The 27,960-nt window shown below is 44.4% G+C and overlaps 2 protein-coding genes across 2 annotated transcripts in view; one reads left to right on the top strand and one right to left on the bottom strand.

Moving 5' to 3' along the window:
* Positions 1–882: 882 nt before the first annotated feature.
* On the top strand, positions 883–4,824 carry txn (thioredoxin). Its single transcript, XM_041964489.1, has 5 exons — positions 883–1,020; positions 2,826–2,930; positions 3,299–3,364; positions 3,934–3,999; positions 4,470–4,824. The coding sequence occupies exons 1-5, from the start codon at positions 997–999 to the stop codon at positions 4,533–4,535; spliced, it is 327 nt and encodes a 108-aa protein (XP_041820423.1). The 5' UTR covers positions 883–996; the 3' UTR covers positions 4,536–4,824.
* Positions 4,825–4,900: 76 nt separating this feature from the next.
* Positions 4,901–27,960, bottom strand: part of svep1 (sushi, von Willebrand factor type A, EGF and pentraxin domain containing 1) — an 86,818-nt gene continuing 63,758 nt past the window's right edge. The window contains exons 21-49 of the mRNA XM_041964488.1: positions 27,551–27,647; positions 27,298–27,411; positions 26,923–27,036; positions 26,548–26,749; positions 26,030–26,187; positions 25,181–25,379; positions 24,871–25,046; positions 24,600–24,724; positions 24,320–24,449; positions 23,959–24,129; positions 23,370–23,543; positions 23,153–23,272; positions 22,883–23,059; positions 21,073–21,157; positions 20,763–20,954; positions 20,096–20,263; positions 19,136–19,808; positions 16,113–18,832; positions 15,587–15,821; positions 15,083–15,238; positions 14,257–14,320; positions 13,443–13,616; positions 13,165–13,341; positions 12,120–12,302; positions 10,044–10,214; positions 8,604–8,699; positions 7,345–7,440; positions 6,555–6,648; positions 4,901–5,200 (exon numbers count right to left, since the gene is read on the bottom strand). Of these exons, the coding sequence (XP_041820422.1) occupies positions 5,170–5,200; positions 6,555–6,648; positions 7,345–7,440; positions 8,604–8,699; positions 10,044–10,214; positions 12,120–12,302; positions 13,165–13,341; positions 13,443–13,616; positions 14,257–14,320; positions 15,083–15,238; positions 15,587–15,821; positions 16,113–18,832; positions 19,136–19,808; positions 20,096–20,263; positions 20,763–20,954; positions 21,073–21,157; positions 22,883–23,059; positions 23,153–23,272; positions 23,370–23,543; positions 23,959–24,129; positions 24,320–24,449; positions 24,600–24,724; positions 24,871–25,046; positions 25,181–25,379; positions 26,030–26,187; positions 26,548–26,749; positions 26,923–27,036; positions 27,298–27,411; positions 27,551–27,647 (7,272 nt within the window). The 3' untranslated portion in view covers positions 4,901–5,169. The remainder of the gene's footprint in view (positions 5,201–6,554; positions 6,649–7,344; positions 7,441–8,603; positions 8,700–10,043; positions 10,215–12,119; positions 12,303–13,164; positions 13,342–13,442; positions 13,617–14,256; positions 14,321–15,082; positions 15,239–15,586; positions 15,822–16,112; positions 18,833–19,135; positions 19,809–20,095; positions 20,264–20,762; positions 20,955–21,072; positions 21,158–22,882; positions 23,060–23,152; positions 23,273–23,369; positions 23,544–23,958; positions 24,130–24,319; positions 24,450–24,599; positions 24,725–24,870; positions 25,047–25,180; positions 25,380–26,029; positions 26,188–26,547; positions 26,750–26,922; positions 27,037–27,297; positions 27,412–27,550; positions 27,648–27,960) is intronic.

Genomic DNA, 27,960 nt, shown 5'->3' with positions numbered 1-27,960 from the left:
AAAGCATCATAAAATGCTTGTTACATAGCTTGTTAAAATCACTACACTGTCAAAAGCATTTATTGCACAAGAAATCTATAAATTAAATTAATTTATAAATTAAAAGGCTGGGGGGAAAAAAACTATATCGATGACGTAATGACGGCAAACCACGTATGTGACGTTGCGTAGCGGTACCAGCGCGCTACAATTGAGCTGCGCTGACTCAGTCGTTTACGGTAAACCAAGAATTTGTCAAGTCATTGTGACTTGAATTACTGATTAACCTCATTCTATGCCCTTACTGAAATAAGAACAACATCAGATTATGAGGTACACCACAATAAGTAATCCTATAAGATAATATATTTTTTTATCAAAACACTGATAATCAGAAATCGCCCAAATAATTAGTCTAAAGCCTACTTTTTAGCATGTTTTCTGTAAAGGCATGAGTATTTTTATATCGACAGTTCACCCAAAACACGTAGAAGCACTTAATGAAGGGACCGGGAGACAAAATTTTACGTTACGTTATGTCCATTCATCATTCATTGGCGGCGACGGACTGAAAATGGAAACGCCCAGCAGCGTCAAGTCATTTCGGTGTAAAGGTGCGAAAACGCAAAATGTCACATCACCGATAACCTTCAAAATAAACGTCTTTATCATTGAAGGCTTTGCAATACATAATACTGAATCAAAACCAACAATGCATTTATTGTGAATCTTCACAGAATTTATAAAATAAAATGATTGAAGCTTATTTAATTATGTCACGGGCACAGAACCCCATCCTTTCAATGCTGAGTACAGTTGCCATTTCTTTCATGAACTCGCCTGAGAACGACGCTTTTATTTTTTAAAGCAGGGTACAATAACTTCCGCTATAGTTATTAGGATGGAGAGTAGCTTGATGCAGCTCGAATAAAACCGCTGCGTGTCCATTGAAAGCAGGGCATTCCCGAACCGAGCTGCAGGTACTACGTACAGAAACACGTCCATTCAACTGGTACCATGATCATCGAAGTGGAATCTTTGGTAAGTGGTATTCTGCTCATTTTCTTAACTCTATTGTTTACGGTTGTTAGAAGCCGCCATTGTAACACGTCAATAACGTTAGCTATTTTTAGCTCCATAGCGTTAGGCGCTGTGATGCTTCCATCTACCGTGGCGCCGCGCGCCGGTTTCTTCCTCTCGTGACCCATTCTCCACTCGAGGACCGTGTATTTTCGAGGGTTTTCTACATTATTTCATTTACAAAGATGAGCCTTAAGCTACTTAAAACCCCTCTGATCACGACACAACATCCCTACTAATGCTCGTTTAATGTGAAGGGGTGATTCAGCATGAATAACGTTAGGCTTATGTCACGAGCCGCCACCATGTGTGCCGCCGTGGACTTACGCCGTCTCGCAGAGAGGTGGGCAGACGACTAATTTAGCGTCCATAACGTTTGGCTGCGCTAGAAATGCTTCTTGGAGCGGGGGCCTGAGGCGTTTACTTATGGAAACAACATAGTATAATGTTGTCGGTAGCTGTGAATGGGGCTGGACTGTTGCATGATAGCCGCGGGTACAGATGCTAAAGCTCTAACAGCTCGCGGCTAACGTTAACGCTCGTGCATAATGTTGGCTAGAGGGCCAGCAGCAGGGTGGCCCGGTGTGGGCGGTAATTATTCTATTACAAAGCACCTAAATAATATATAAAGTTTACTGCCGTGACCGCATGCGATTGCCCCATATACGACTGGCCACAAAACCGTTGATGTACTGCTTTTTATAGATACTGTACAACCGGTATATAAAAAGTGGCAAAGGTTACCTTATTACGTCGTTTAATCGTGAACCAGCAGAGTCCTCCTAATCTAGTTCAGGTTCGTGGCTAACCTGAAAAAGTTGTGGTATTGCAAGGTGTTTTCTATAACAGTCGTTCTGTGTATATGAACCGTGCTGGCTCTGGGCCTGCATTGTCTTTTTGATAAAGCTGCAACAGATTCATCAGGTAGCTGTCTGCTAATGATGATCGATTAATCGGGTTGAGTCATTTTTTTTAAAGAATAAAGAGTCTAAATCCTCTGATTCCAGCTGCTTAAATGGGACAATTTTGTGGTTTCTTCACTCCTCCATGACAGTAAACTGATTATCTTTGGGTTGTGGACAAAATAGGACATTTGAGGACGTAATCTTGGGCTTTGGGAGACACTGATCAATATTTTAGCCATTTTCTGACATTATAGAGGCCAAGCAATTAATGGTTTGATCGAGAAAGTCATCAACAGGTTAATCAGCCATTAAAGTAATCGTTGGTTGCAGACCTACTTTTTAACTGACTGCTAGTTTCTCAAATCGTTTTTAAAGCCTAGAATTACAGCTTTAGTTCAAAGGTTATAGATTATGGGACATGATGAAACTCCACTATTTAAATCATCCAGCTATAAAGAAATGGAGTCCTCAGATGAGGAACAGTAATGCTACAGGTGTCTTTGTATACAGGGAAAACAAAAGAAGCAGTGCTGGAAATACAGTATGGAGACAGGAGGTGAACTGCAGCTTTAAGTTCTGTAAATGAGCCGCCTTTTGTTTGAGGCCTGTCATGGTCTGGTTGTCATTTCTGCCTTTTGCAAACACTGAAAGTGAAAGCTTTGAAGTGAGATGAAGGAAATGTTGGCCTTTAAATATGCAGTGACAGCAGCCAGTGACCCGCAGACCACACCAGTAACTCATGAGGAAAACAAATTGCTCGTCAACAACTTTCCAAATTCGTACGTGCGTCACGTTTGATTTTCCATCACGGCTCGATCAAAAACAAGTAACGGACGCGATCTGTTTTCCATTTTTCTGTAGGAGGAATTCAAGTCCATCCTGGCGAAAGCTGGAGACAAGCTGGTGGTGGTGGACTTCTCGGCCACATGGTGCGGCCCCTGTAAACAGATCGGCCCGATATTTGAGGTAAGTCTTGTGTCAGAAATCATGGTTGAATCTTTTCTAAACTGGAGTTATTTTAAGTCAACAAAATGTTTTTAGGCTTTGTCGATCTCCTTCATAAATCTGTGGGTATGAGATGTCTGATAAAGGGAGTCCTTTCCTGAGGGACTGGTGTTGCTCGAGGGCAGCAGCTGTCGCATCTCTTTAGGGAGGGCGAGTGTTGCTCAGGCAACCTCTTGTCAAACTGCTCCAACCTCAAGTACCTTATTAACTGGAAAATTTCCTGTCTGCTCTCTAACTTGATGATGAATAATAAAGAACCAAGATTTCAGACTTGTAGACAATGATGTGTCGCGAGTGTCTTGATCCTCACTGGTCGACTCTTTTTGCAGCAACATTCAGGACTGCCTGAAAACAAGAATGTGATTTTCCTGAAGGTCGACGTGGACGAGGCTGACGTAAGTGTGTTTTTATTATGATCACTTCAAGTCTGAAGCAACAGTCTGTTTACTACAACTGCTGCTAGTGGAGAGATCTCCAACTTGAAGCTTCGCACGTACAGTGACTTCAATTAGAAGTCAAGATCGTTCCAAAAGATGTTGTGTAAGAAAAGGATGAAAGAAACAGACTTTTTCTGTTTTTTTTTGTTGGGCGTTACAATGTGATAAATACTCAAAGCAATGTGGGCTATTTATGAAATCCATTTCACCAGGCCACAGCTGACTCATGTGACTCATGTGAGTTTTTTCTGTGTCTGTGCTACACCGTAGTGGGACGAGAACAAACCTTGCTTGGCTGTTTTTTGTTTGTAAATCTGGGGCATAAGAATGCAAATGCGTAAGCTGCGAGCCTTAAACATTAGCGGCATTCTTAAAGAGGCTCTGGAGCTTTTTGCTTTTAAATTCTTAAAAATCTGTATCACAACATGCTTATTCATCTCATGCATGTTAGCTTGAAGAGTCCTCAGTCACGGTGTGTTTTCGAAGTCCGCCCATCTTTACCTTCATCTTGTCAATGCTCTTTTCAGGACGTCAGTGGACACTGCAAGATAAGTTGCATGCCCACATTCCAGTTTTACAAGAATGGAGAAAAGGTAAGCAACACATGAAAATACACAGCAAATGATGAATTTAAGTTAAACACTTGCTGCCTTTTTTGTTCTGTTTGGGTCTCCACCAACTCCTGGAGGGAATATCTGGCTCTTTAGCGGCTAAACCCTTCCGCTCTCCTCACAAGCCAATCACTGACTTGGTCTGCCGTTACACTCAGTCCTTCAGAGCTTTTCTGTTGAGTCTGGAAACAAGGAGCCTCATGCACAGTTGCTCTTAAATGGCACATACGAGTGATTTTAAGAGAATTTCTGGCACTCAGCAATTTTCTCTCGCTTAAAGTTTTCTGATCCATACAAATGAAATTCAGGAGAGGATCAGATCTGGTGTGCAAGTTTTAAGAATTTAGAAAAAAGTATTAAAATAGATTTAAAAAGTCTTGTTCTCATAGCCCATTAGATCCATAGTTTTTTTTTTTTATTGAAGCTGTTTAACCCTCTATTCTGTCTTTCAGGTGTTCGAGTTCTCTGGCGCTAACGTTGCGACACTGGTGGAAAAACTGGAAGTTTTTAGAACATAAGAAACCACAGTAGCCACTGTTGCCCTTTGTACATGCTATACTAAGAAATCCCATTTTCACCTTACGTACAGTAGCCATCAGGTCTTCTATTCCTCAGCGGCAGTAACGGTCCCGTCAGTTCACTGTGTGTGTCGACTGTCTTAACAGCTGCAATTTGATTAAACTGGACGACTTTATGGCAAATTATGTTTTATACGAGAAACTGACTTTGCTCCTGGCTAATTCCTGAACTTTCTTTGTTATATTATGTGTCCAACATTGTGGATTTAATAAATGAAGATGAGATACAGGAAACTTTGCCCTCTTCTTGAAGCACAGCCGCTTACTGTGAGAGTACAGAATCTGACCAAACAGATGGCATTTAATGGTATTTTATGCTTTAATAAAAATGTGAGCATAGTTTACACATATACATTGGACAATCACATCAATAGTTTTTACACATCGTACAAGTATATAGCAGCATATGTTTAATACTGTTGAGTCTCTATATGAAAAAATACAGCTTTATTTTACAAAATGGTTCTTGCTTTGCTTTTTGCAGAGAGATGAGAATGAATGGTTTACAAGTGTGTCAGTTAACTATACAAGAGTTCCCTTCATGAGACGATTCACATGGAGCTGAGTGAGACCTTTAGAAGTGATAGTATCCTGATTTCCTTTTCCTGCAAAGAGAAGGACAAACTTCATTCAGTCGTCACGTATGAAGTACAGGCGTAGCATGTGAAATGCTTACTTTGCGAGTTATGTTGAGTCACACCTGAACATACATCCTAGTATCACAGTTAAGAGTTGGTCTGAATGGATGCATTTAGGGGTCAAAGCTTTATCTCTTGTTATCTTTTTTTTTTATTGCACCAACTGAACTATAACTAGAGTTGAGGACACACCTGCACAGCGTGGGCGGTGCTGAAAGCCCTGAATAAAGTGCTTACAAGGGGCAGTATCTTGGTTTCTCTGCTCCAGCTAAGAGCTGTAATCAGGATATGTTTGCAGACACAAATGCATAACTGTGACACCCCTAAAGCCTGATAAGAATTAGGATGCTTGCATGCATGTAAATAGCCTCCTTTTGATTTGTCACCTCTGTCTCTAGGTCCTACTGTAAGCTATCAAGTCAAGAAAACACGGCACAAACCTGATGTATAATGTGTGACACAGTGATTATACAAAACGTCCTCATAGCTACACAAAAAAGAAACCTGAAACGTTCGCTCCTGTGTAAAATGCACCACTATTTCCATGTATAGTGCTAAATAATTTATGTCTGGAACAATTCTGAGCAAGTTGGCCAGACCTGTTTCCACCTAATTCATCATTTCAGTAACTAAGCAGGGGACAAAGATGCCTGTGGTGGATGAGTCACTTGAAACCAGCAGACTTCTCATGAAGCTCAGTTTTCAGTATGAAAAGAGTGTGCAGAAAAGAGAAGAGTGCTCATTCTGCATGTGTGACTGCACAACAACAAGACATCCAATCAATGCTTAAACCAAGCCAGATTTGGACTTTCAGTTAACTAGTTGCTTGTTAGCATGCATATTAGTAGCCTGTTGGCTCTTTATTAGCCATCATAAAGCACTTATTCATGCTGGGGGGGTTACGTTATTAGGATTGTAATTCATGTGCAGCAACTTCCTTCCTTACTATCAATAAGCAGTAATTAGGAGGTTTTACTGAGGGAAAACTTCATGAATGGCCTAGTAGCTGTAGAATATGGCCATGCAGAATAAAGCATTAATAAGTGCTTTATAATGACTAATAAAGATCCAGTATGCTACTAATATGTATGCTAATAAGCATCTAGTTAATGGGGAATACCTGTACCTTAATATAAACTGTGACCAAACATTTGTTTATATACAAATCTAGCTGTGTATAACAATCAATGTGAAATAAATTCATAATCTTATTTAGCATTTGTCATTGTAATCACTCACTCTATCTATTAATCTAAATATCTGTAGAATAATGTCAGCAGCTTTGCTGTCTGTTTTTTGTATTGCGTGTGTCTCTGATCACCTGGAACAGTCGTGTCCGCTCCACCCTGGACTGCAGTGACACCTGTTCGGCCTGATGCATCTGCCTCCGTTCAGACAAGGTGACGAGCACACGGCTGTGGAGACGCAACACACACACACACACACACACAGGTACATGAGAGAGGTTACTCCCAGGAAGGAGGAAACATGCCGCCCGTCTCTCGTTATGATCTGGCGGTCGAGTACGGCTCCACAAACATAATTTGGCTGCATAAAAAGAACATTTTTAATGTCGAGCTAGCCTATTTTGGTGGACGTGCCCTCTATCTCCTGCTCAGTGTTTGTTTTGAGCTCTCTGAGAACAAAACCTGCAACGCACTGCCATGACAGACAGACGATTAAGAGCTCACTCACTCACTCCTTTCTCCTCACTGTCATCCCTCATTATAAACTCATTAAAAACCAGCTGAGGTGGCTTGTAGATCCTTTTGCATTGTCGCTCTAAAATCTAAGGTTTTAAAGTTACTCAAATAGAGTTTAAGCAGACAAAGTGTATGAATTTTAGTCAGGCAATCATACGAGACATTATTATGCTACTTTTACAGTCACTAAAAATGATTTATTTTTAAACAAATATGTTCTAAGCTAAATATAGAAAAAGACAATGGTGTCACAGAGCTGTCGGTGGCGTCAGGGTGGGAGCGCCTGTGGAGAGTGAAGCTTCACTGAGCAGGATTCCCTTTACGTCACTGCCATTATCGGCCTGTGTCGCTGCGCTGTTGACGCACACAGCCGAAACATGCGAGAGCTTCACTCACGCGTGAACTCACCACTGTGACAGCGTGTGCCCGCCCACCCGCTGGGACACTCGCACTGGTAGGGCGCCACGCAACGGCCGCCGTTCAGGCACGGCAGGATGCAGATAGCTGTTATGGGAGAGGACAGGAAACAGGGAATCATTTCAGGCCCTGAGGGACATCTTCAAATTGCTTGTCTTGATCGACATGTTGTCAAAAACTCAGAGCTATAAAATTTACAATGATGCAGAACTAAGAGAAGCAGGAGTCAGAAAAGCTGGAATTAGTGAATGTTGAACATCTGTGCAAAATGTCAACACATTTCACTAAAATGCGAAACTCATGGTGGCGTACAGGAGAGGTCGGGGGAAGAGCTAAGACAGAGCGGTTCATCCTCTGGGGAACATGAATGTCCATCCAGCAGTCGTTGAGACACTGTATTATTGTTCTGAGTGGCTTCATTGCGTTAATCAGCGCATTTAAAGGCCTTTTGATCAGTCTGAGAGCAGTTTCCAGTCTTGTGTTTAAATTTTCTCCTCCTCTTCCTCATCTTACCTGCCTTTTCTTTCTAAGTGCAAATGTTCCACTGATACAAGTCCCCCCCCTCACTGTTTTACAAGGGAACCATCGCTGCGTCTTGGGCTCGGCGCTGCCCAAGACGATTGTGATTGGTTTAAAGAAATCCAAACAAGCCAGACGGGTTTTTTTCCCCTCTATGCAGACTGATAATGGGTGCAGCCAGACCTTTCCCCCGGCGCTGACGCAGCGCTAAAACAAAGTGTGCAGCGAGGTCCGAAGTGAGCACGAGAGAAAATGTCCGTGAACAGGGCGACAGTGTTTTGTTGAGGCGCAGAGAATGAAGGACAATAACTGTCAGTGTCTCAGATAAAAACAACCTTTCACTCCATTATCTCTTGACTCTCATTGTGCGCCATTGTCTGTTCAAACCTGCTTAGCAAGCTGGTTTGATTCTCGTGTGTTAGTGAGTGTTTGAGTTCTGCTACACTTACCATCACGCTGCAAAAAGTCTGAGTAAGACTGTAACGTGATGCTCGAACGCTGACAAGTACAGAACTGCTTCATGGAAGCCAGAATTCCTTCGTATCCAGACGAACGTGCTTGGTTTTATACTGGCTAACTGTGGGTTCTTTCAGGTTCTTTAAGTAATATTTCCCACATTTTACTCATTTTTTCTTGTTTTTTTTTTTTTTTTCACAGCTGAGCGCATGTCCAGGGCGTTGATTTGGTGTCAACAGAGTTCAGTGCACGACATGTGACGATTAGATACGTACGCTCCTCACAGAGTCGGCCCATCCAGCCCTCGGGACAGGAGCAGGTGTTGGGCCGCTGACACACACCTCCGTTCTGGCACTGCAACCAGCACACCGCTGAGGGAGGAGACACACACACAGAGAAAGGCATATCAACGACACGCTTTAGCACTTCACACACAGATACTGAACATATTCAACGGCCTCCAGTGAAATAAGAAAAGGAAACGTTATTTCTGCAGCCTGTAATGCAACTTCACAGCCGTGCAACCTCATGCACTAGAACAAAGGCAGCATTCACACGCTGCAGATTAAATTCCTCAGTAGAAACGTATCAAAGACATCTCTGGATGTGTGTGTGTGTGTGTGTGTGTGTGTGTACACGTAGACAGGACAGCTGTGGAGGAAAGGCTAGCCTGGATCCAGCCCTTGCTTTCATATGCAAAACATGCGAGAGGACATTTGAATTTCATGCAGCGGTTTCGTTCTCTCTTTAAAGCTCAACTGATTTGATTCTCTGGTCTGTTATTCGTGCCCGTCACGGTGAATCTTGCACACACTGGACATCCATTCGCTGCAGATGACATGCTGCTTTGGAAGCTTTGGAAACGAATTTGAAGGAGCAAAGTCGGCGTGTTTACAGTCAACTTCCTGTTCAAATTACAGCTCTGTTCTTAAATTGTGGTCTTTAAACGATGTACATTTTATTGTCTTGTAAGTGTTGGCTTGTGCTGATCGTGGAAATTTCAATTTGAGGACAAACTATCAGTCTAATCGACTACACAACATATCTCCAAGCTGGTCTGGATTGATTTTCCTCTCCAGTAACGGTTTCCTCACTGTCAGACAGTTGGGAGTTGATGCTGCAGGCCTTACACTGAATAACATAGACGTGCTAGAAATATCTTACTATGATGCCACATTGTTTGTTTTTATCCAAATCATCCAGAGGAACAGGAACAATACACCAGTAAAAGGAAACACAGCGGGCCCAGCCCATCACAGCTTGCTGTTTGTATAAGCATTAACATGACAGAGGGTTTGTTGATCCTTTAATGGGGCTGGATCCAGGCTTTAGAAAGTACTCGTATGTGAATCAGCACAGTTATATGTCGGAACAAGGTGTCAAAAGTGCACAGGAAGATGGTTCAGCAGGAGGGAAGAGGTTCTGCCGTTTTTGGTTGGCGACTTAAACCTTTCCCTGCCTTGGAGGGTAATGAGGAGAAGGCAAAAACATTTTTTTGGGCTACTTCACCAACTTAAACCCAGTTGAAGTAGGCATTAGAGGACAAAGAGAGCAGGCAGAGATGTTAATAACCTCCAGGAAACGTTGTTGGGAGCAGTCCAGAGAAGGATTAAAAAGCTGAGCAGCGACGCGGCGGTCATGTGCAAGAGGGAGAGTCAGATGAAGCAGCGAGTGCCCGGGGGACGGGGATGAGCACAGAGGCGTGGTCTCTCTACCTCTGCATGTGGGAGGCGGCGTCCAGGTGCCGTTCTCCAGGCACCTGCTCCTTCCAACGCCCTCCATGGCGTAGCCGCCAAAACACGAGTACGCCGCCACGTCCCCGAACTGGAACACCGCCCCCCGCACCACCCCGTTGGCCACATGGAGGGGGGGGCCACAGGACACCCCTGTACAACAGCCCAGATGGAACGACCCGCGAGTTACTCACTACACGTCTTTTGTCTCCTCAGTCTGAATGAATATCTGTCTGCTGCCTCAAGTCTTTAAAACTGAGTCAGTCAATCACAACAGGAGACTTTACTGAGTGGCCTGAACAGCTGACGAGCATATCCATCTTCTGTTTGAGCAAAGAGGAAAGCTGCCAAGTCTGCAGGGAGTGGACAAAATAACAGAAACACCTGGCAGTATGATGCAGCAGCTTGAGAATGTCATTTTTTTGTGGTTATTGTTTCTCTTTCTTAAAGGAGCTGTCCTGCGATTGGTGCTGTCGCATTACATCATTCCAGAGTGTCTGACACTCGCAATTCAGGAAGCGACCTTAACAGGAAACTCGCCTTGCAACAAAATGAACAATGACCTTAGAAAAGGCTTGAACTTTGTTGGAGGAACAGGAACTGAGCGACATGAGCTGTCAGAAATTGGTGTGTTTGTGACACTTCCTTTGTATTGCAAGGTGTTTCTGTTATTTTGTCTACCCCTTCATCTATAAAAAACACTGCAATTGTGCACTGTGGAGTAAGACGTCCGTGTACATTGTCAGCTGTGTTTTCTGTATTACCTGTGAAGACAGTGAATTTCATGCTTGACAATAACTCTCAGTGAAAATCCCCCCTGTGCCAGAACCCAAACACGACCACAGCAAACACGCATGCAGGAGAATTAACACCGTGCAAATACAAACAACGAGCCATAGCAACGTAAGCACCATTGTGCTGCACATTCAGGATGAGTGCATGTAAGAAAGATCAGAGGGTTATCACACAAAGGTTGCCATAGAAGCTGCAGAGGTGCACATAATTAGTCCAGCAGACAGGACGCCAACGCGGTGTTTGATGCAGCCCCGTTTGTTTTGATAAAGCGAGAGACGCGCGACAACAGAGAGAAAATGGTACTTCAGCCAACGGGCAGATTAAACCAGCGGGCGTGCAAGTGCAGAGACGTGTTTGGCACAAGACAAGGGGAGCATGCAGAGGTGCGAAATATCAAATACACATTTTTGGCTTGATTATCTCATGAATTATGACACGACCCGCCAGTTTGAGAGCAGAGAATATCGACATCCTTTGACTGATTTCCCCAAACAAAACTACATCACGTGACCTGGATCACGGACTGATCGATGAGAGAAAAACTGATCGATTACAGGAGAAATGATTCGTGCTGCTTGGGGCCAAAAGTATTTAAGAGTTTAAAACAGAAACTGAAAAATCTGATAACACAGTGCTGAACAATATCAGTTTTTTTCCACAAACACTGAACATTGTTGCCAATAATCTGTCGAAACTGAAAGAACTGTGACGATCGCACGTACTGGGACAGAATACAGCTGAACAACAAACCACTATCAAAGTTAACAGGAACAGTAAAGATAACTGTAAATTCTGAACTTCAATGCAATCTAATTAGAACAACTCAAAATTCTAAAATTAGCTATTAAGAAAAACTATTTTAAAAATAAATTGAGAAAAATCAAGGAAGAAAATACATGAAATGCAATCATTAAAACAATTAATGTATATACTGCTAATTATATTTACCTGTTTACTAACATACGTGCCAATACTGCTAATGTCGGTTACTATCAATGACCTGCTGATAGATTAGCCATGCTTTATTACTGATGGATTATTATTATATTATTATTATTATTATTATCTTTCAGGTCTATAGTTTTAAATGTATTTAAAATAAAAGACACGCTGTATATTTGCAGTTGTAAATCTGCAACTTAAACCTTAATTACTTATTTTCTGAAGAACTAATTATCCACTTGTCATTTGGTATCTTATCTGTAGTGCTGACATGCAACAGTGAAGCTTTCCCAAAGTGAATATTCAGGGTTTTTCACCTACTTTCACACACAGAGCTGATGAGGCTCCAGGTCTGGTCCGGCCGGCAGGTGATGGTGCCGCTGCCTTTGACCTGCTGACCTTTGGGACAGGTGACACGGACGGACTGTCCCACGCGGAACTCCTGCTGGGAGCCGTTCCTGCCGCCGTCCTCCCTCCAGCCTGGAGGAGCCGGGCAAGGCTTCGCTGGGAGGAACAGAAGTCATGGATTGATTTGAATGAAGGTCTTTTTATCCAGTTGAGACATTGTATCTGTTAGCAATACGAAAGCATCATTTCTTAAACGTTTACCACAGAATCAAAAACAACATGCGATAGCTAACGTGGCTAATGTCATGCCATCATACACCTAAACCTCTTTAATGTTTTTTTAATTAACGCTCTAGTATATCTGTAATATACCCAGTTAAGAGAATACACAGTTGCTAGGCTGTATTTGGTGATTTGTCCATGATGTAAATGTAATGTTATCCAGTGAGACACCAATGCAGACATTGCAAATAACCACAAAGACAGTATTCATTCCAGGCCTATTATAAGTTCTAATTATGTTGTAATGAAGTTTCTATTTTTATGGACGTGGCAGCAGGGTACACAAAGAAAATGTATTTTATGTCCACAAAATATATTTGGATGCAGCATCATTTCTGTTATATATCACGTTATTTTCACTTTGCTGCACGTAGACGATTCTCAGAAATGACTGCAGGAAGCAGAGGTTTCATTTTTACACATAGGGCTCAAAAAACACTTTAATTCCAGTGAACTGCTCTGTTAAAAATTAAAAGGAGCTCTGAGTCATTTGTTGAGAAACAGATGATGGAACTCAGTGATGTTGCAAAGGATTGCGAGAGGGGTGTGTGTGCTCGCATTATGTGGAAACAGTGATCGTGTTGACAAGCTGTAAAGAAAAGCACAAAGTCAAACATAACAGGAACCCAGACAATCTGAGTAAGACAGTGGCGGGCAGCAATACAATCAGAAATTCAAATCACATCAGTTAAACTTGAACCACGTGTTAGCGTTTCTCTGTGTGTGTGTTTCACACCTTGGCAGGTGGGGAAAGTGGAGCTCCAGGCGTTGCCCCCGATACACACCACCAGAGGATCTCCCACCAGGCTGTAGCCTTTATCACACTGGAACTCCACAGCGCGTCCTGTGTTCAGGTTGTGTTCCTGCACTTTGCCGTGCAGCATCTGCTTCGGGCTGTCGCAGCCTCTGGCTGCTTACATGAGAGGAAGCGACAGCGATTAAATGATTCAGGAAGAGAAAGAATCAAAGAATGACAAACGCGATGATGGATGTTGCACGTGATCTGGCCAGTACCTTCGCATGCAGGGGCTGGCAGGCTCCACGTGCCATTGGCCAGACAGATGAGAGTCTTCGGGCCAATCAGCTGCAGGCCGGCATCGCATGCATAACTAGCATTGTGCAGGTAAGTGTCCCCTGTTGTCTGGATCTGTGCATATTGTACTGTGGGAGGAGGCCCACAGGACTGTGCTGAGGAGACAACAGACAAGAGCATGTTTGGTGGGGTTGTGTGTGTGTTGCATAACACTATGAGGAATTTTAGGCTATACCAGACATCTCAAACTGGTTCCATAAAGGGCCGCATGGCTGCAAGTTTTCATTCCAACCAAGGAGGAACACACCAGGCTGGAATCAATTAATCAGCTGATCTCAGTCCTCAGCTGATAACTAAGTGATCCCTTGATGTTGATTGGTTGGCCTGATGTGCTCCTCCTGGGTTGGAATGAAAACCTGCAGCCACGCGGCCCTTTATGGAACCGGTTTGAGATGCCTGCTCTATACCTTCACCAGACATAGTACATAGTAATTGCTGGGATTTGTTCTGAAAATGTTTCATATTTACAGCTGGAATTGGGACTGTGGACATCAAATAGGATGGCATTTTTTTTAATAAAATGAAGCACATATTAGCCATATTAGCAAGGTGAACAGTTTTTAAAAGATATCTGTATTTGTTTTCTAACAGGAAGACAAATTCAGAATTCACTCAGCCATGAACACTGCTAAAAAGCCTTCAGGTTCCCAATTTTACTGACAAGGCCTTCAACAATGTGCTTAAATATTCTTACAGACGTTTCCTGGTCTGTCCCACACACGTAAGCAAACCTACCAACACACACTGGCTGGGTGCCACTCCATGTTCTGTCCCCCTGGCAGGTCTGGATGGAGTCTCCCTGTGACAAGAGGAACAAAGTGTAAAGCTACAAAAACAGTAGATGACCTAAACACAACAAAGGTTAGCCAACATTGCTCTGTAGCAACAGCAAGGAATGTGATACAATCAAGATCCATGAAATAGATTTATTCACTTCAGGCTTAGATAATGAACCTTTTTTACAAAACTGTACAACTGCTATTAAAGTGAACAGTTTATCCTCTGTGTGTGTCTTCAGTATGATAAAAGACACTCATTGTAGCAGGCATTCAGATTGAGAAGGCGAGCATTTGAGTGGGTATCAGTGTATCAGCAACAGAGTGACTCAGCGCCTTCTGTTTGCTCTGTAAATACACACTGCTATTGATTCCTGAGGAGAAATCATGTGACCGCCTCTAATCTGATTGTTAGCCATTAGGCCCGTGTGGACAGCCTGCTGTTTAAAAGCACAGTGCAGGAGAGGAGACGAAGACCTCTATTGTAATACCGCAGACGAAGGGCCAAGTCTCACTTTTTGGGCCCTTTAATACACAAATTATTTACGAGTTAAGAAATCTGGTGAAAAGACACAAGGTTGAATTTACAGCAAGGCAAGAACACCTCCTGTTATCCTGTTATTTTTTAATTAGAGTTGGTTTTACAAGACATCTGTGTTTTTGCTTGTCTTCGACATGTTGATCTCCCTTGTATGTTTTTAGGTGAGGTAATTCATTAACCCATGATTTCTAATCTGCTAAACTAATAAACTCTACTCAAGGAAACGTGGCCTGATGCGCAGTACCTTCATGCTGAAGCCTGGCAGGCACGAGTACATGACAAAGTCTCCATAGTTGTAGCTGTCCCCCTCGGTGACACCGTGAAGAAGAGGAGGGGGCTTCTGGCAAACCACCAGCTCGCAGGAAACTGAGGAGACGCTTGGCGCCCAGCTTCCACCCAGCTTAGCACACAATACAGCAAAGAGGACAAGAAAGTGCTACATTATTCATTCTAATTGACGTGGAAAAGAGAAGAGATATGGAATTTGTTCATAGCTGCCAACTCATAATGGCTACTTCTATGGATCGCAGTGATGATGCACAATATTTTAAATGCTATATTCAAACGGTCTGCAACAGCAAAGCAGCTGAATCATTTCACATCTGCACTACACCTCAAAAAAAGCTCAGTCATGCAGCATGCAAAGTGACAAAGAACATCTTTGTTAATCATTATTCAGCCAGGTAGTCACATTAAGATTAAGAAAAGACAGTCGGGCAAATCATTGACGGACAAACATTGTTCCTACCTGACACTCGGCCAGTGCTGACCCCTGCAGGTAGAGACCAGGAGGGCAGGAGAGGGTGATGGTGCCTCCCACAGCAGTGAGCTCCTTGCCAGTGATTACCACATGGGGGTTGGAGAAGTTGGTGGGTAGCAGGCATGGGGTGGGGCGGCACCGAATGCTGTGTTTGGACCAGGTGCCGTCACTCTGGCAGGAGAGAGAGGCCACCTGTGTGGCTAATTTGTACCCATTGTCACACCTGGAGAGCAAGAGAAGGAAAAGCAGATAAATGAAGAAAGTAAATGAGAAAAACAGATTAAGATAAACTTTATAGTCAAGTATATAGCAATTAGTCTTTGATATATCTCTTAGATAAGTTAAGGAAATACACACAGCTGACAAACACAGGCTTACAACTGTGATTCTTTATATGACTTTTATATAACAGGCAGGAGGTCAGGTGACACACAGCAAGTTTATACCTGGCAAAAAAATGGCAAAAAAAAAACAACGTTTCAACTCAAATGAGCGTGATAATTACGGTATTTACCTGTATGTGATTTGGTTTGGGAAGGTGAAGGTATCTCCCACCACCTGAGCGTGGGCTACAGCTGGAGGTTTACCACAGCTAACAGGCTCACAGCTGATCCTGGGTTCCCCCCACCTGCCGTCTCTTCCACAGGAGAGGTGTGGATACCCCCTTGGCTGGTAGCCGGGCCGACACCTGTATATAACAGTGTCAGAGAAGGTGGCACTGCCGCCCTGCTGGACAGCGTTAGGCACTGTAGGCGGGGCGCCACTGCACCTCCCCCGGCCACACAGGGGCACACCGGGGCTCCACACCCCTCCCTTCTCACACACGGCCTGAGGGGGACCCAGCAGCTTGTAGCCGTCGTCACACTGGAAGCGCACTTGGTCGCCGCAGGCACGGTCGCGCCCGAGAACCACCCCGAATTTCAGCATGGGGAGGGCACAGACGCAGGGCCGGCACTGAGGCACGGCGCCCACCCAGGAGCCTTGAGCGGAGCACCGCAGGATGGGATCCCCGACCACCTCGTAGCCGTCGAAGCAGACGTACTCCACCACATCATCGTAGTTGAAGCTGGAGCCGTTCAGGAAGCCGTGACTGATGTCCTCAGGTGGATCACAGCTTATGACACCACAGCGAGGCGCAGGTTTGTCCCAGAGTCCATCTGACCGACAAATACGTGTGGGATCTCCGTTAAGTGTGTATCCCTCATCACATTCATACTTAACCTTGCTGTTGAAGCCAAACTCTGACCCCAACACACGTCCATTGGGTATCGGTGAGGGTTTGCCACAGCGGGCAGGTATACAGGTAGGAGACTCGTGGCTCCAGGTGCCATCAGCCTGGCAAACACTGATGGATTTCCCTTGTAAGAGGAAACCAGGCTGACAGCTCAGTTCTATCTCATTATTATAGCTGTACTCCTCTCCTTTAAAAGTAATATCACTGGGTAATTTAGGAGGACCACAAAATACGGGCTCACACTGAGGCTTCTGCCCATTCCACTTTCCATTCGCCTGGCAGGCAATAGCATCACTACCCCTTAGCAAAAATCCAGGACTACACTCATAGCGTAGTACCTCAGGATAGACATAAGCACCTCCATGAGCTGTGCCATTAGCGATAGCACCTGGGTCACCACAGGAAACAGACCGACAGACTGGGGCATCGTTCGTCCACAGTCGACCGGATACACACTGCCTCACAGGCTCCCCCTTCAGCTCATATCCTTCCTCACAAGTATACCTGACCATACTGCCGAGGGAGGTATCAGTCACATTCACCCAGCCGTGCTCTGGACTGGGTGGGGTCTCACACTCTGCTGGGACACAGGACGGGGCCGTACCATTCCAGCCCCCGTCCTCCTGACACACCAACCTGGTGGGGCTGGTCAGGTCGTAGCCTTTGTGGCAACGGTACTCGATTAACGTCCCATGAAGGAAGTTCAAGTCCATGGGTGAGGCTAATGTTCCAGTGTCTTTAGAAGCAGCATCAGAGCCTCCACCCACCCTAACATATTCCCCAAAGTCTATGTGAGGAGGCAGGCCGCAGTCCGAGGGCACGCAGACAGGAACAGAACTAGACCAGCCGAACTCCTCACAGGTCAGGTGGTCCTGGCCTACTAGCTGGAAGCCAGGAAAGCAGCTGTAGAAAATGGTGACACCGAAACTGTGATCCTGGCCCTCTACAAATCCATTTTCAATAGGTTGGGGTGGAGTGCAAGATATCTGCACACAAGCAGGTGGCTCCATGTCCCACTCCCCACTGGCCAGGCACTCCAGAGTCTCTGGGCCTTGAAGGCGATAACCGCGACGGCATGAGTAGGTGGCACTGTGACCAAACTGGAGTTTAGTATAAACTACTTTTCCACTGGTTATCTGTTTAGGGATTGAGCATTCAATTGGGCGGCAAGAAGGTACGCCTCCAATCCAGAGTCCCTTCTCTCCGCAGAGGACAGTAGAGTTGCCTGCTAAATTATATCCAGTCTTACAGCTGTAAAGTGCTTTGCTGAGGTACATCAGGCCCTGGACATCAACAATACCATTAGAAATCTCCACAGGCTGAGGGCATTCAACTGGAATACACTCTGGGTAGGGATGGCTCCACTGCCCGCTGGCTAGACAGGACACAGAGTCTTCTTTTTTTAAAGTAAAGCCATCCATGCATGTGTAGCTGACCACAGAGCTGAAAGGGAATGGGGGAGAGGATGAGGAAGGGCCACCAAATGACACTTCGGGCAGGGGGCCGCAAAACACCTGCTTACACACTGGAAAGGTGTCGTTCCACTCCTGTGACGGCGTGCAGCGGAGGATCCGGGCCCCCTCCAAGACGTAGCCATCCTCGCAGGATAATTCCACTGTTCCAGATTCAGAGTCCAGGCCTTTGAGGACCAGGTGGTTCTCCTCCAGCGGCGGCTCTGCACACTGCACCGGCGAACAGCGTGGACGCCTCGTCTTATCCCACCTTCCATACTTCAGGCAGGTCCAGGTGGCATCCCCGGACAGCTCGTAACCCTCGTCACAGACATACTGCACTTTTCGGCCCACCTGGAAATCAGACCCCCTGTAGTGTCCATGGACGATGTCAGGAGGAGGGTCACAGGTCAAAAGGACACATGTGGGAGGGTCATTGTTGGACCACTGTCGGTTGGCTTGGCAAACTCGTTCTGGACGACCTACCAGTCTGTATCCTGCGTTACAGGCGTAAGTCACCTTGCTGCTGAAGAGGAATCGACCTCTGCCCTGTAGGAGAATAAACAGACGGATATATGATTAAATATCTTTATAGTCACTCATGTAACCTATTTGAAATATGAAATTATGACAAGGGTGTGTTTTTTTACAGGATGATAACAGAAGATCTATTGGAGCAATTTTTTCATCATAGAATTAGGACCAAAGTACAACGTTCTTTCCAGGAAACATAATCTTTAAAGCTCAAAACAGGTTTTATGCCATTAAAAAGTGAGGCTGTACGACATGATAACATATCAGTGCATACACTAAAACAATATGACAAATACAAAATCAGTTTTTGTGGCTAACCTGGATGTATCCATTCTTGAGTGAAGGAGGCGGGGGGCAGGCCACAGGTACACAGGTAGGCAGAACTCCTCCCCACTCTCCATTGGCCTTGCAGGTCCTCCTCTTCTCCCCTCGGATCAGGAAGCCTTTATCGCAGCTGTACGCCACCACGGCTCCAAAACTGTAGTTTGATCCGCTCACATAGCCCCGATCAATGCTCTCAGGCCTGGAGCACCTCACCGGCACGCAGCCGATATCATACGGCGAAGGTTCCCACTCTCCTCCCATCAGACATCTCAGTGTGGCGGTGGTGTTGAGCATGAAGCCCTCCTCACACTTATAGCTCACTTCGGTGTTGCTGGCGTATTTGGGTTTGTTGACTGAATCGAAAATCGCATGGGGTAGTTCAGGCGGACGTAGGCAGAAGTTTGCGATGCAGCTAGGGGCCTCCATGCCATCGGGGGGCGCCCACACACCCTGAGCATTACACACCATCTTAGAGTTGTTGCCAGCAGTGTATCCGTCAGTGCAGTAGTAGTTAGCAGTGTCTCCGAACAGCTGGTGGCTCTCGTAGGGCTCGGCGTGGTCGATGGCGGGCGGGGGGCCACAGGAGCGGGGGACGCACTGGGCAGAGCTGTCGCTCCATTGGCCGTTTGGCAGACATTCTCTGGTCTCTGGGCCAATCAGAGTGTAGCTGTGAAGGAGGAAAAAAAGATATTGGCAAAGGGTAAATAAGAAAGTTAGCATTTTCATATGTAAAAGCATCTACATTTGATGTTAAACATACTGACAGCTGCATCCTGCAATAATGAGAAAATCTTTAACCTCTAGAGTCACTGTGACACAGCCTTAATCTCTAAGTATTGATCATGTACAGATCTTAACCAGGTCAAACTGGTTGAATCATCAACATCTGACAACTGTTTCAGATTCATGTGACAAAACAGCATCAATAACTGAGGAGACTTTGACCACATTTACCCTTCTTTGCAGACATAGTGCACCTTGTTTCCCAGTTCATAGTTCTCTCCTACGGTCACAGCGTCTCTCAGGGCCGGAGGCTCGCTGCACAGGACGCTCACACAGCGGGGGACGGGCCTGCTCCACTCCCCTGTCGCTTCACAAACCACCTCCACGGAGCCCTGTGGTCTTCGCACCAACACACTACTTAGTTTACACGCTCACACAAATGCAGTCAAGAGTGTCAGAGATTTATAGAGGAAGGCTTGTGAAAACAAATAAAAACTGGTGACAAACTCATACATCATACAAAGTTCATGTCACGGGAGGTTGCAACTGCGCTGTGCTGACGAAACTGAAGCTCAAAATGATATGAAATAAGGCTTCAAATAACAGGTTTTATTTCAAAAGAAGGGTGGATAATGCACATTTAATAAACTTGGTGGACTTGAATGGAGGATTTGAATCGTCCCAATTAGCACCTGTGCATTTGTAAATTCATAGTGTTGTATCTCAGTTCATCACAGCACATCGAGGCAAATTTTACTTTTACTTATTGTTACTTCAGCTTACATCAACTTCATTCTATTCAGCAGTCTCAAAAACTTAATAAAATAACTTAATAAAAATAACAAATAATCATCACAGGGGATAGTGAACAGTGCAGCAGACAGTCATTTAGCCATACCTGTATCCCTCAGCACAGGTATATGTGACTGTAGACTGGTATGTGTTCGTGATGAGGGTGTAGTCGGCGTTCGAAATAGTTGGAGGCCCCCCGCAGGTCACTGGGTGACAGACAGGTGGTGTCCCGCTCCAAGACAGACTAGCGAGACACTGGAACTCATAGGGAATCGGAGGCAGGAAGCCATTCATACAGCTGGAGTGAATGAAAACAGAGACAGACATGTTAACAAAAATCTGATTTATTTTCTATATTTATTATATTTCCTCTAGTCATCATTACAACACGGTGTTGTAGGGGATGCAAATGATACCTGAAAGTCACCTTGCTTCCATAGGTGAAGTTGTTTCCCTTCATTATGGAGTTCTTTGGAACAGTTGGTGTCGGGCAGGAGAGAGCTAGAGTGCAACATCACAGAGCTCATTAGTAAGTGCATAACAGAAAAACACTGAATGCGAGCGTTGCTGCCTTTATCATCGGAGCAATACACTTTTCTATGAGAAGAGACAAGTCTAGGATTAATGCTCCATCACAGAGGCACACAGGAAAGTATATAAGTATATATTCACGTTATGACCTTATGTCAAATTGCCTTCAGATTAACTTAAAGGGTGCAAGATCTGAAAGAGGGTCAGGCCTCAATGAGATCATCAGGGTTATTTTCTCAAACTTTAGAAAACTCTCTCCAGAGACACAGAAGACATTATACAGCAGCTTTATTAATTTCTGCAATAGAAAGATGGAAGGTTTCCCCCTCACACGATGATGCAACTGGATTTGTGCACCTATCACTGCTGCAGAAAACCTCAATGCTGTAGCCACATTTTTGAGCCATTAGTGTCCTCTTTTATGCATAAAATTATCAGTTATTTAGCTGCTGGTATTGTTGCCTCTTGCAAGTAAAAACAAACAAAATTAAAACTGGTTTGTTTTTGACAGAGGACCTCATACATTTGTTTCATATATTTCCGATGACACGTAATTCATGGTCACCTTTCTCTGTAATCACCTCACTTTCAGTGTGATGGCTGACAGCCAACATGGGCTGAGCGTAACAGATCAGCACAGTCTGCAGGCGCTGAGTAAGTTAGTTCCCGCTTTCACTCGGAGGAAGAATGTGGCTTAAAGCCAACAGAGGTGCTGCAGTGGTCAGGCCTTTCAGCTGCTGCGCAGCAGAAGACAAAAAGACAGCTGGATATATAATCACCCCCTCGCGGCACTGTCGGTCGGGCACACTGCATAATGTGTGTTTGTGAAAACTGTACATCTGTTATGTGTCTGTACTATTGTGTGCATACACAGAATCTCTGCATGCACTTGTGTGTGTTTCCTGAAGCATTCAAGTACTTCTGGTATCTACATAATAATAATAACCTGTGCGTTACTCAGATCCTACTGGCTCTAATGGCTGAACGCTTTGATTAGGAAACTCTTTCATCATATTAAATAAAGAGCAGATTCATCCCACTACACTTCCTACTCTGTGGCCTTGAGCCCGAAGCTCATTTATCAACCATAAAGACAAATAAAATCTTTAAAACAGGTCACAAATATGAAGTTTTATTCTTAAAAAGGCACAGTATTTTCAAGATGAAAAAAAAGATGGACGCTGTAGTTTTTTTTGTAAACAGAGTAAATCCCCAAGTATTTGTTGGGGACTATTTTCAGCCGCAGTTTACTAGACATTTGTGAGTACTTACAACAGCAGGATGGTGTGTATGTGATTGATTTCACCCAGTGCAACAGTGTGGTTTACTGATATGTTTTTAATAGTTTTTGGACAACTATGGCTCAAAGGAACCGCCTTTTAGTAGGTTAAATTCATGGGTGGTTTTGGTCTTTTCATGGGAAAAAAACAAAAAGAAAGGGCAATAGAAAGTTTGGTCGGTTGTTTTTACAGGATCTTCTAAAAGTGACTAATCTGAGACACTCCCAAACCACGAGCTAATGGTAATAAACTCATAACGAATCTGAAACTCAACAACTTAGTAGTAGTCCATCACCACTGCTACATATTCCTCGAGAAAGCCCCTTTCAAAGCTATGACTCACTTGAAATGCCTGCAGCACTTAATATAGCTGCTTCACTGATGATGGCATGGTATGACCACTACAACACCTCACCTCTGCAGTATGGGGCTGGATGGTCCCAGCTTCCTGTCTCCAGGCAGCGCAGACGAGACGTGCCGATCAGCTCGTAGCCGTTCTCGCAGCCAAAAACAACCTCGCCGCCCATCAGAAAGTTGCTGCCGTCTCTATGACCGAAGTCTGGAGAACCGGGGTTCTCGCACTTCACTGGCTCTGGGGGCGGACACAAACACACACACATAACAAATGGGTTTTTGTTGGGATAAAATGGTTCACAAAGTGCCTTTAGCTGCATTGTTTTGTTACCTGTGCAGTTTTTGCCGTCTCCACTGTACGGGTGGGTACATGTGCAGGTGTAGGAGCCCTCCGTGTTCTGACAGCTAGCGTGTGCATCGCAGTCAGATCCCAGAGCACACTCATCCACATCTGAACGCACACACAGACAAATGCACACGAATACATGACAACGCACATTCGATACATATCACTGATTAAAAAAAAACAGTGTTACATAATGAAATACCGAGACAGGCTGGTGGATTCCCTCCCCACTTTCCACTGTTGGAGCAGTGCACTTTAGTGTCTCCCAGCAGGTAAAAGCCAGCGTTACACTGATAGACCACAGAGCTGCCAGCATGGAAATCCGCCCCCTGAAACAAGCCGTTGTCCAGAGGATGAGGAGGCCCACAGGATACTCCTGTAACACACACAGAGGACAGAGAAACATTATCATGTCTCACTTCTACAAGCTCTCAACCAATTATCCAAACCATCTATTACTTTTTTTATTGGCTTTACTGCAGAGAATGCTGAAACATTTCAAATCATGTTTTGGCAACCTGAAATGATCACTTTAGGACATCTGTATGTAAACATGAAGCACCCATTTAGGTTAATATTCACGTCTAACAAAGTCAGAGGAAGAAAACAGGAGAATGTTATCATTATTCTTCCAAGCTCAAGAACTTTCAAATTACTTGATTTTTTATGATCTTTCATCGACACAGAAATGTACTCAGTGGAGTGACAAATACGTCAATTCAGCCAAGACATATGCTAAGACATGACACTTTTACAGCTGAATCAGGGAGTAGTTTGTGCGTCTTCCTTACGTTCACAGCTGGGCAGAGGGTGGCTCCACTCTCCTTTGTTTTGACACTGCAGCACTGGCTCCCCCAACAGGTAGAAGCCAGGATCGCAGGACAGCTGCACCTGAGCACCGGGGCTCACCTCCACAGTGGAGGCATGCAGGTGGGGCACGGCGTTCTCTAGCTTGGGGCAATCTGGAGAGACCGGGAAGAGACAGAGCCACTGTGACTTTACTTGCACGACACAGGGCAGGTTTAAACTGTTGTTGTTAGGGGCAAACAGAGAGGCTAATGGCAGCATGCAGGGAAGTATTCTCTGAGGTATGCTAAATGAAAAGTTTAACTCCAGGGTGTATATGGCTGATATTTGTGAAGCTTCTCTTACCAGCACAGAAAATGCTGTTGAGGTTCACTTTGACTCGGCCCACCACCCCAGTGAGGAAGTCTGGCCAGGCGAGGACATTCCCTCTGTGGGTCACATGGGAGGCTGGACAGCTGCTGGCCAGGACCTTGATCTACAGAAGAGAGAAGGAGAAGATCTGTTGGTACAACCTTCACATAAATATTGCTATTTTATGACTGCAGACTACGGTTTCATAGACACGTGTTCTAATCTTCCGAAACAATCCTAAATAGTATATTTAACAGTCGATTGCTCCATTTACCTGCTGAGGTGTGAGAACACGATCCCAGATGTTGAGTTGACTGATGGAGCCGACAAAGGATTCGACAGGGTTGAAGCCCTCGCCTCTCTGATCCTGGTCCTGACCTAATACCAGCGCCCCACCACCTACAGGACACATGTTAATGGTCAGAGGTTAGCCAAAACTCAGGGAGGAATAAATTTTGTTCACACAAAAGAATGTGAGAATCTTATATACTGTAGATCTAACATTGTTTCGTTATGGCAGAAAGAGGTCGAGGATAGCACTACACCTGGGATAGTGGTGCCAACTGACAGGCCTTTGCCTCCGTCTGAGGGCTTCCCATTGATGTAGATTCTCCAGTCACCATCCCAGCTCCTCCAGGACACCCCGATGTGGTACCACAGACCAGTGTTCACTGCAGGACAGTCAGTGATCCGCTCCTTACCGTTCACATACAGGACCCACCTGCAGGGAGGGAGAACAACAGGAAGAGTGAAAAATGGTCAGCAAGGATTTAATACAGAAGACAAGAAGCAGAAGATTTATTGCCCACACTCTTTTTATATTTATATTCTCTCAGCTCTTAATATATCACTGACCCGTTGTAGTCTATGAGCAGGAAAGCGTTGTCGCTGCCCTCCACAGCGTAGGACACAGGTGTGCCGTAATTGGTGGTGTCCGATGACCTCATCCAAAAGGTGCAGGTGATCTCTGTCAGTGCCGGCATCACTCCATCCATCATTACGTAACCATGGATGCCGGACACCTCGAAGTCCAGGTTGAAGGCAGAGGACATCTCTGATAGGACAGAAAATCATTTACATGTATATTATTTCACATATTATCATCCTCTATGTGACAGACAGGCGAACGATTGTGGAGGCTGGGGGGTTACGAGATAAATTTGTGGGACCTTGATATGTTTGACAGGAACATCTAATAATCATGCAGAACTTAAGTCTGACTTTTCTCTAATCTTTGCTTTTTTTTCTGTGCGGACAAACCGATGGTTTAACCACTCCCAACTCATAAACACACGCAACTTGTGACAAGGGGGAGACGTTGCTTCAATTTAAAAGGGCCACATGCAGTAAAATATTGTAACATGTATATTTATTACTAGCTGTTTCAGTAGACATTTCTCTTCAAACACCAACTGCAACAATTTTTGAAAAGAGACCATTAAAAGGACTTTTTTTATTGTACAAATGTAATACAGGCCAACTTTAGAAACACTATAAAGGGGTTTATGTGTTTCAGTAATATATTAAGTGTGTTTAATTTGAAAATGAGTAACATCAACAACCAATAATTCCTGCCCTAGCTGTGCTTAAATGGAAATCTCAAGCCAGGTTGAACGGACACTTCCATAACATTTACATCAGTTATCTCTCTCTCTTCCCCTCCTCCAGAGTTGCCATGGTGATGTGTCATCTGTCCTATAGTACCTGTCTCACACCTGGTTCCGTTGAACCCAGGGAGGCAGCGGCAGGTGTAGGACCCCAGACCGTCCAGGCAGCTGGCCCCATTCACGCAGGGGTTAGGGTCGCACTCGTCCACGTCCACCTCACACAGGCGGCCACGGTAGCCCTCCACACACTGACACCTGAAGGAAGACACGGTATAATATCACCTACAGGTACACACTACTGGTCATGATTGTCAATGTTTTTATTCAGTTTTGATTCAAGCAATTCAGCAAGTGCATTTTCTACAACAAATTTAATTTTCTCATTCATATTTCACATTCTGACCCCAGCTCAAATCATGCGTACATCGTATATACATCACATAGTACAATTTCAGAGATTGGAGATAGAAAAATATTTAGGAACAGTTTCTACGTTTCAAAAAAATCAACATTTAAAATCCTTGTTTAGAAGCAACATTACAATATAACATATGTTAAGAGGTCTAAAAGGTTGTTTCAAAAAGCAAAGAGCTGCTTCGTTCCATCAGTTATTACCTGAAATTGTTAACGGCGTCCAGACACGAGCCTCCATTCAGACAGGGGGCGCTGTAACATTCATCGATGTTGACCTCACAGCGATCCCCTGAGAAGCCAACAGCACAATTGCAAGTGTAGCCGCCTGTCAGGTCCTCACACATACCTCCATTCAGACAGGGGTTGGACAGGCACTCGTTTATTTCCAGCTCACAGCGCGATCCTGCGGAAATGTGAAAAGACAAGAAGTAAAACGGCCACATTTTCAAAGCAGTCTGTCCTTTTCTACACCATATAGTATATATAATATAATTATATGTGTGTATAGAATATACTCTGAATGAATGAATGAATAATTATGATGTATGAAAATGTAACACAGTCCTGTTAACTAACCCGTGAAGCCGCCAGCACAACTACAGGTGAACCTGTTGACCTCGTCCACACACACGCCTTCGTTCAGACAGGGAGAAGACACACACTCGTTCACCTCCGCCTCACACAGAGAGCCTGAGGCAAACGGGAAAAAGGTAAGCGTCAGATAGAAGATAAAGCACAAAGGTGAGATACAGTATTTTTGGCTAAATAGAAGCTGCATAGATGTCAAGCTAAAACAGAAGCTCTTTGCACATGAAAAGTTCAGAATTTGGTTTTCACCTGACAGCAGTGACATGACATGTGCTGATCAGATTTTTCAAGTCAAATAACACTCTCTAAACCTCCATTCACTTGTTAAAACTTTGAGATCTTTGTGTACATCAACTCTCTCACCTAAAAATCCAGGCTTGCACTGACACTGGAAGTCTCCCATACCATCTTTACACAGGCCTCCATTCTGGCACGGAGCAGAGTCACACTCGTCTATGTCAATCTCACACTTTGCACCTGAGAGACAAATATCAGAGGCTGTATCAAATACTCGTCATATCAGAGTCTCATGCTTCAATGTCCCCCTTTTATTTTAAAGATGCTATTACATTTATGCTACTTGTGTTAATAAATAAGTCTCTGACTGGTGGTTTACCTGTGAACCCTGGCATGCAGGTGCAGACGTATCCCGCCCCGACCTCCTCACATGTGCCCTTATTCTGACAGGGATTCAGGAAGCACTCATGGAAAACCTGCAGGAACAGCCAATTAGCCAATTAATGTGTCACGCAGGAACAGTAAAACTTTCAAAGAAAACTCCATCCTTGAGCTGATGTTCATAAATTTCTATTTATTTCTGGCAAGTAAATGAGTTCCTTCAATAATGTTGGTATAAATGGTGTAATTTAAGTTTTACAAGATGGAGCTGGACAGTTGACGCAAATTCACCCTCTTCATTCTATTATAAACAGGAGGAATTAATGCATTTGAAATTACTGCTTTCAAGATTGCTGGGTTAGTTGTAGCCATTTTCCTTAGCTCTGACAAGTGAAATAGAGATGCCCT

This window comes from Chelmon rostratus, chromosome 23 (genome assembly GCF_017976325.1).
Source record: "Chelmon rostratus isolate fCheRos1 chromosome 23, fCheRos1.pri, whole genome shotgun sequence".
Taxonomy (NCBI): Eukaryota; Metazoa; Chordata; class Actinopteri; order Chaetodontiformes; family Chaetodontidae; genus Chelmon; species Chelmon rostratus.
This window is presented reverse-complemented; position numbering and strand designations above follow the sequence as displayed.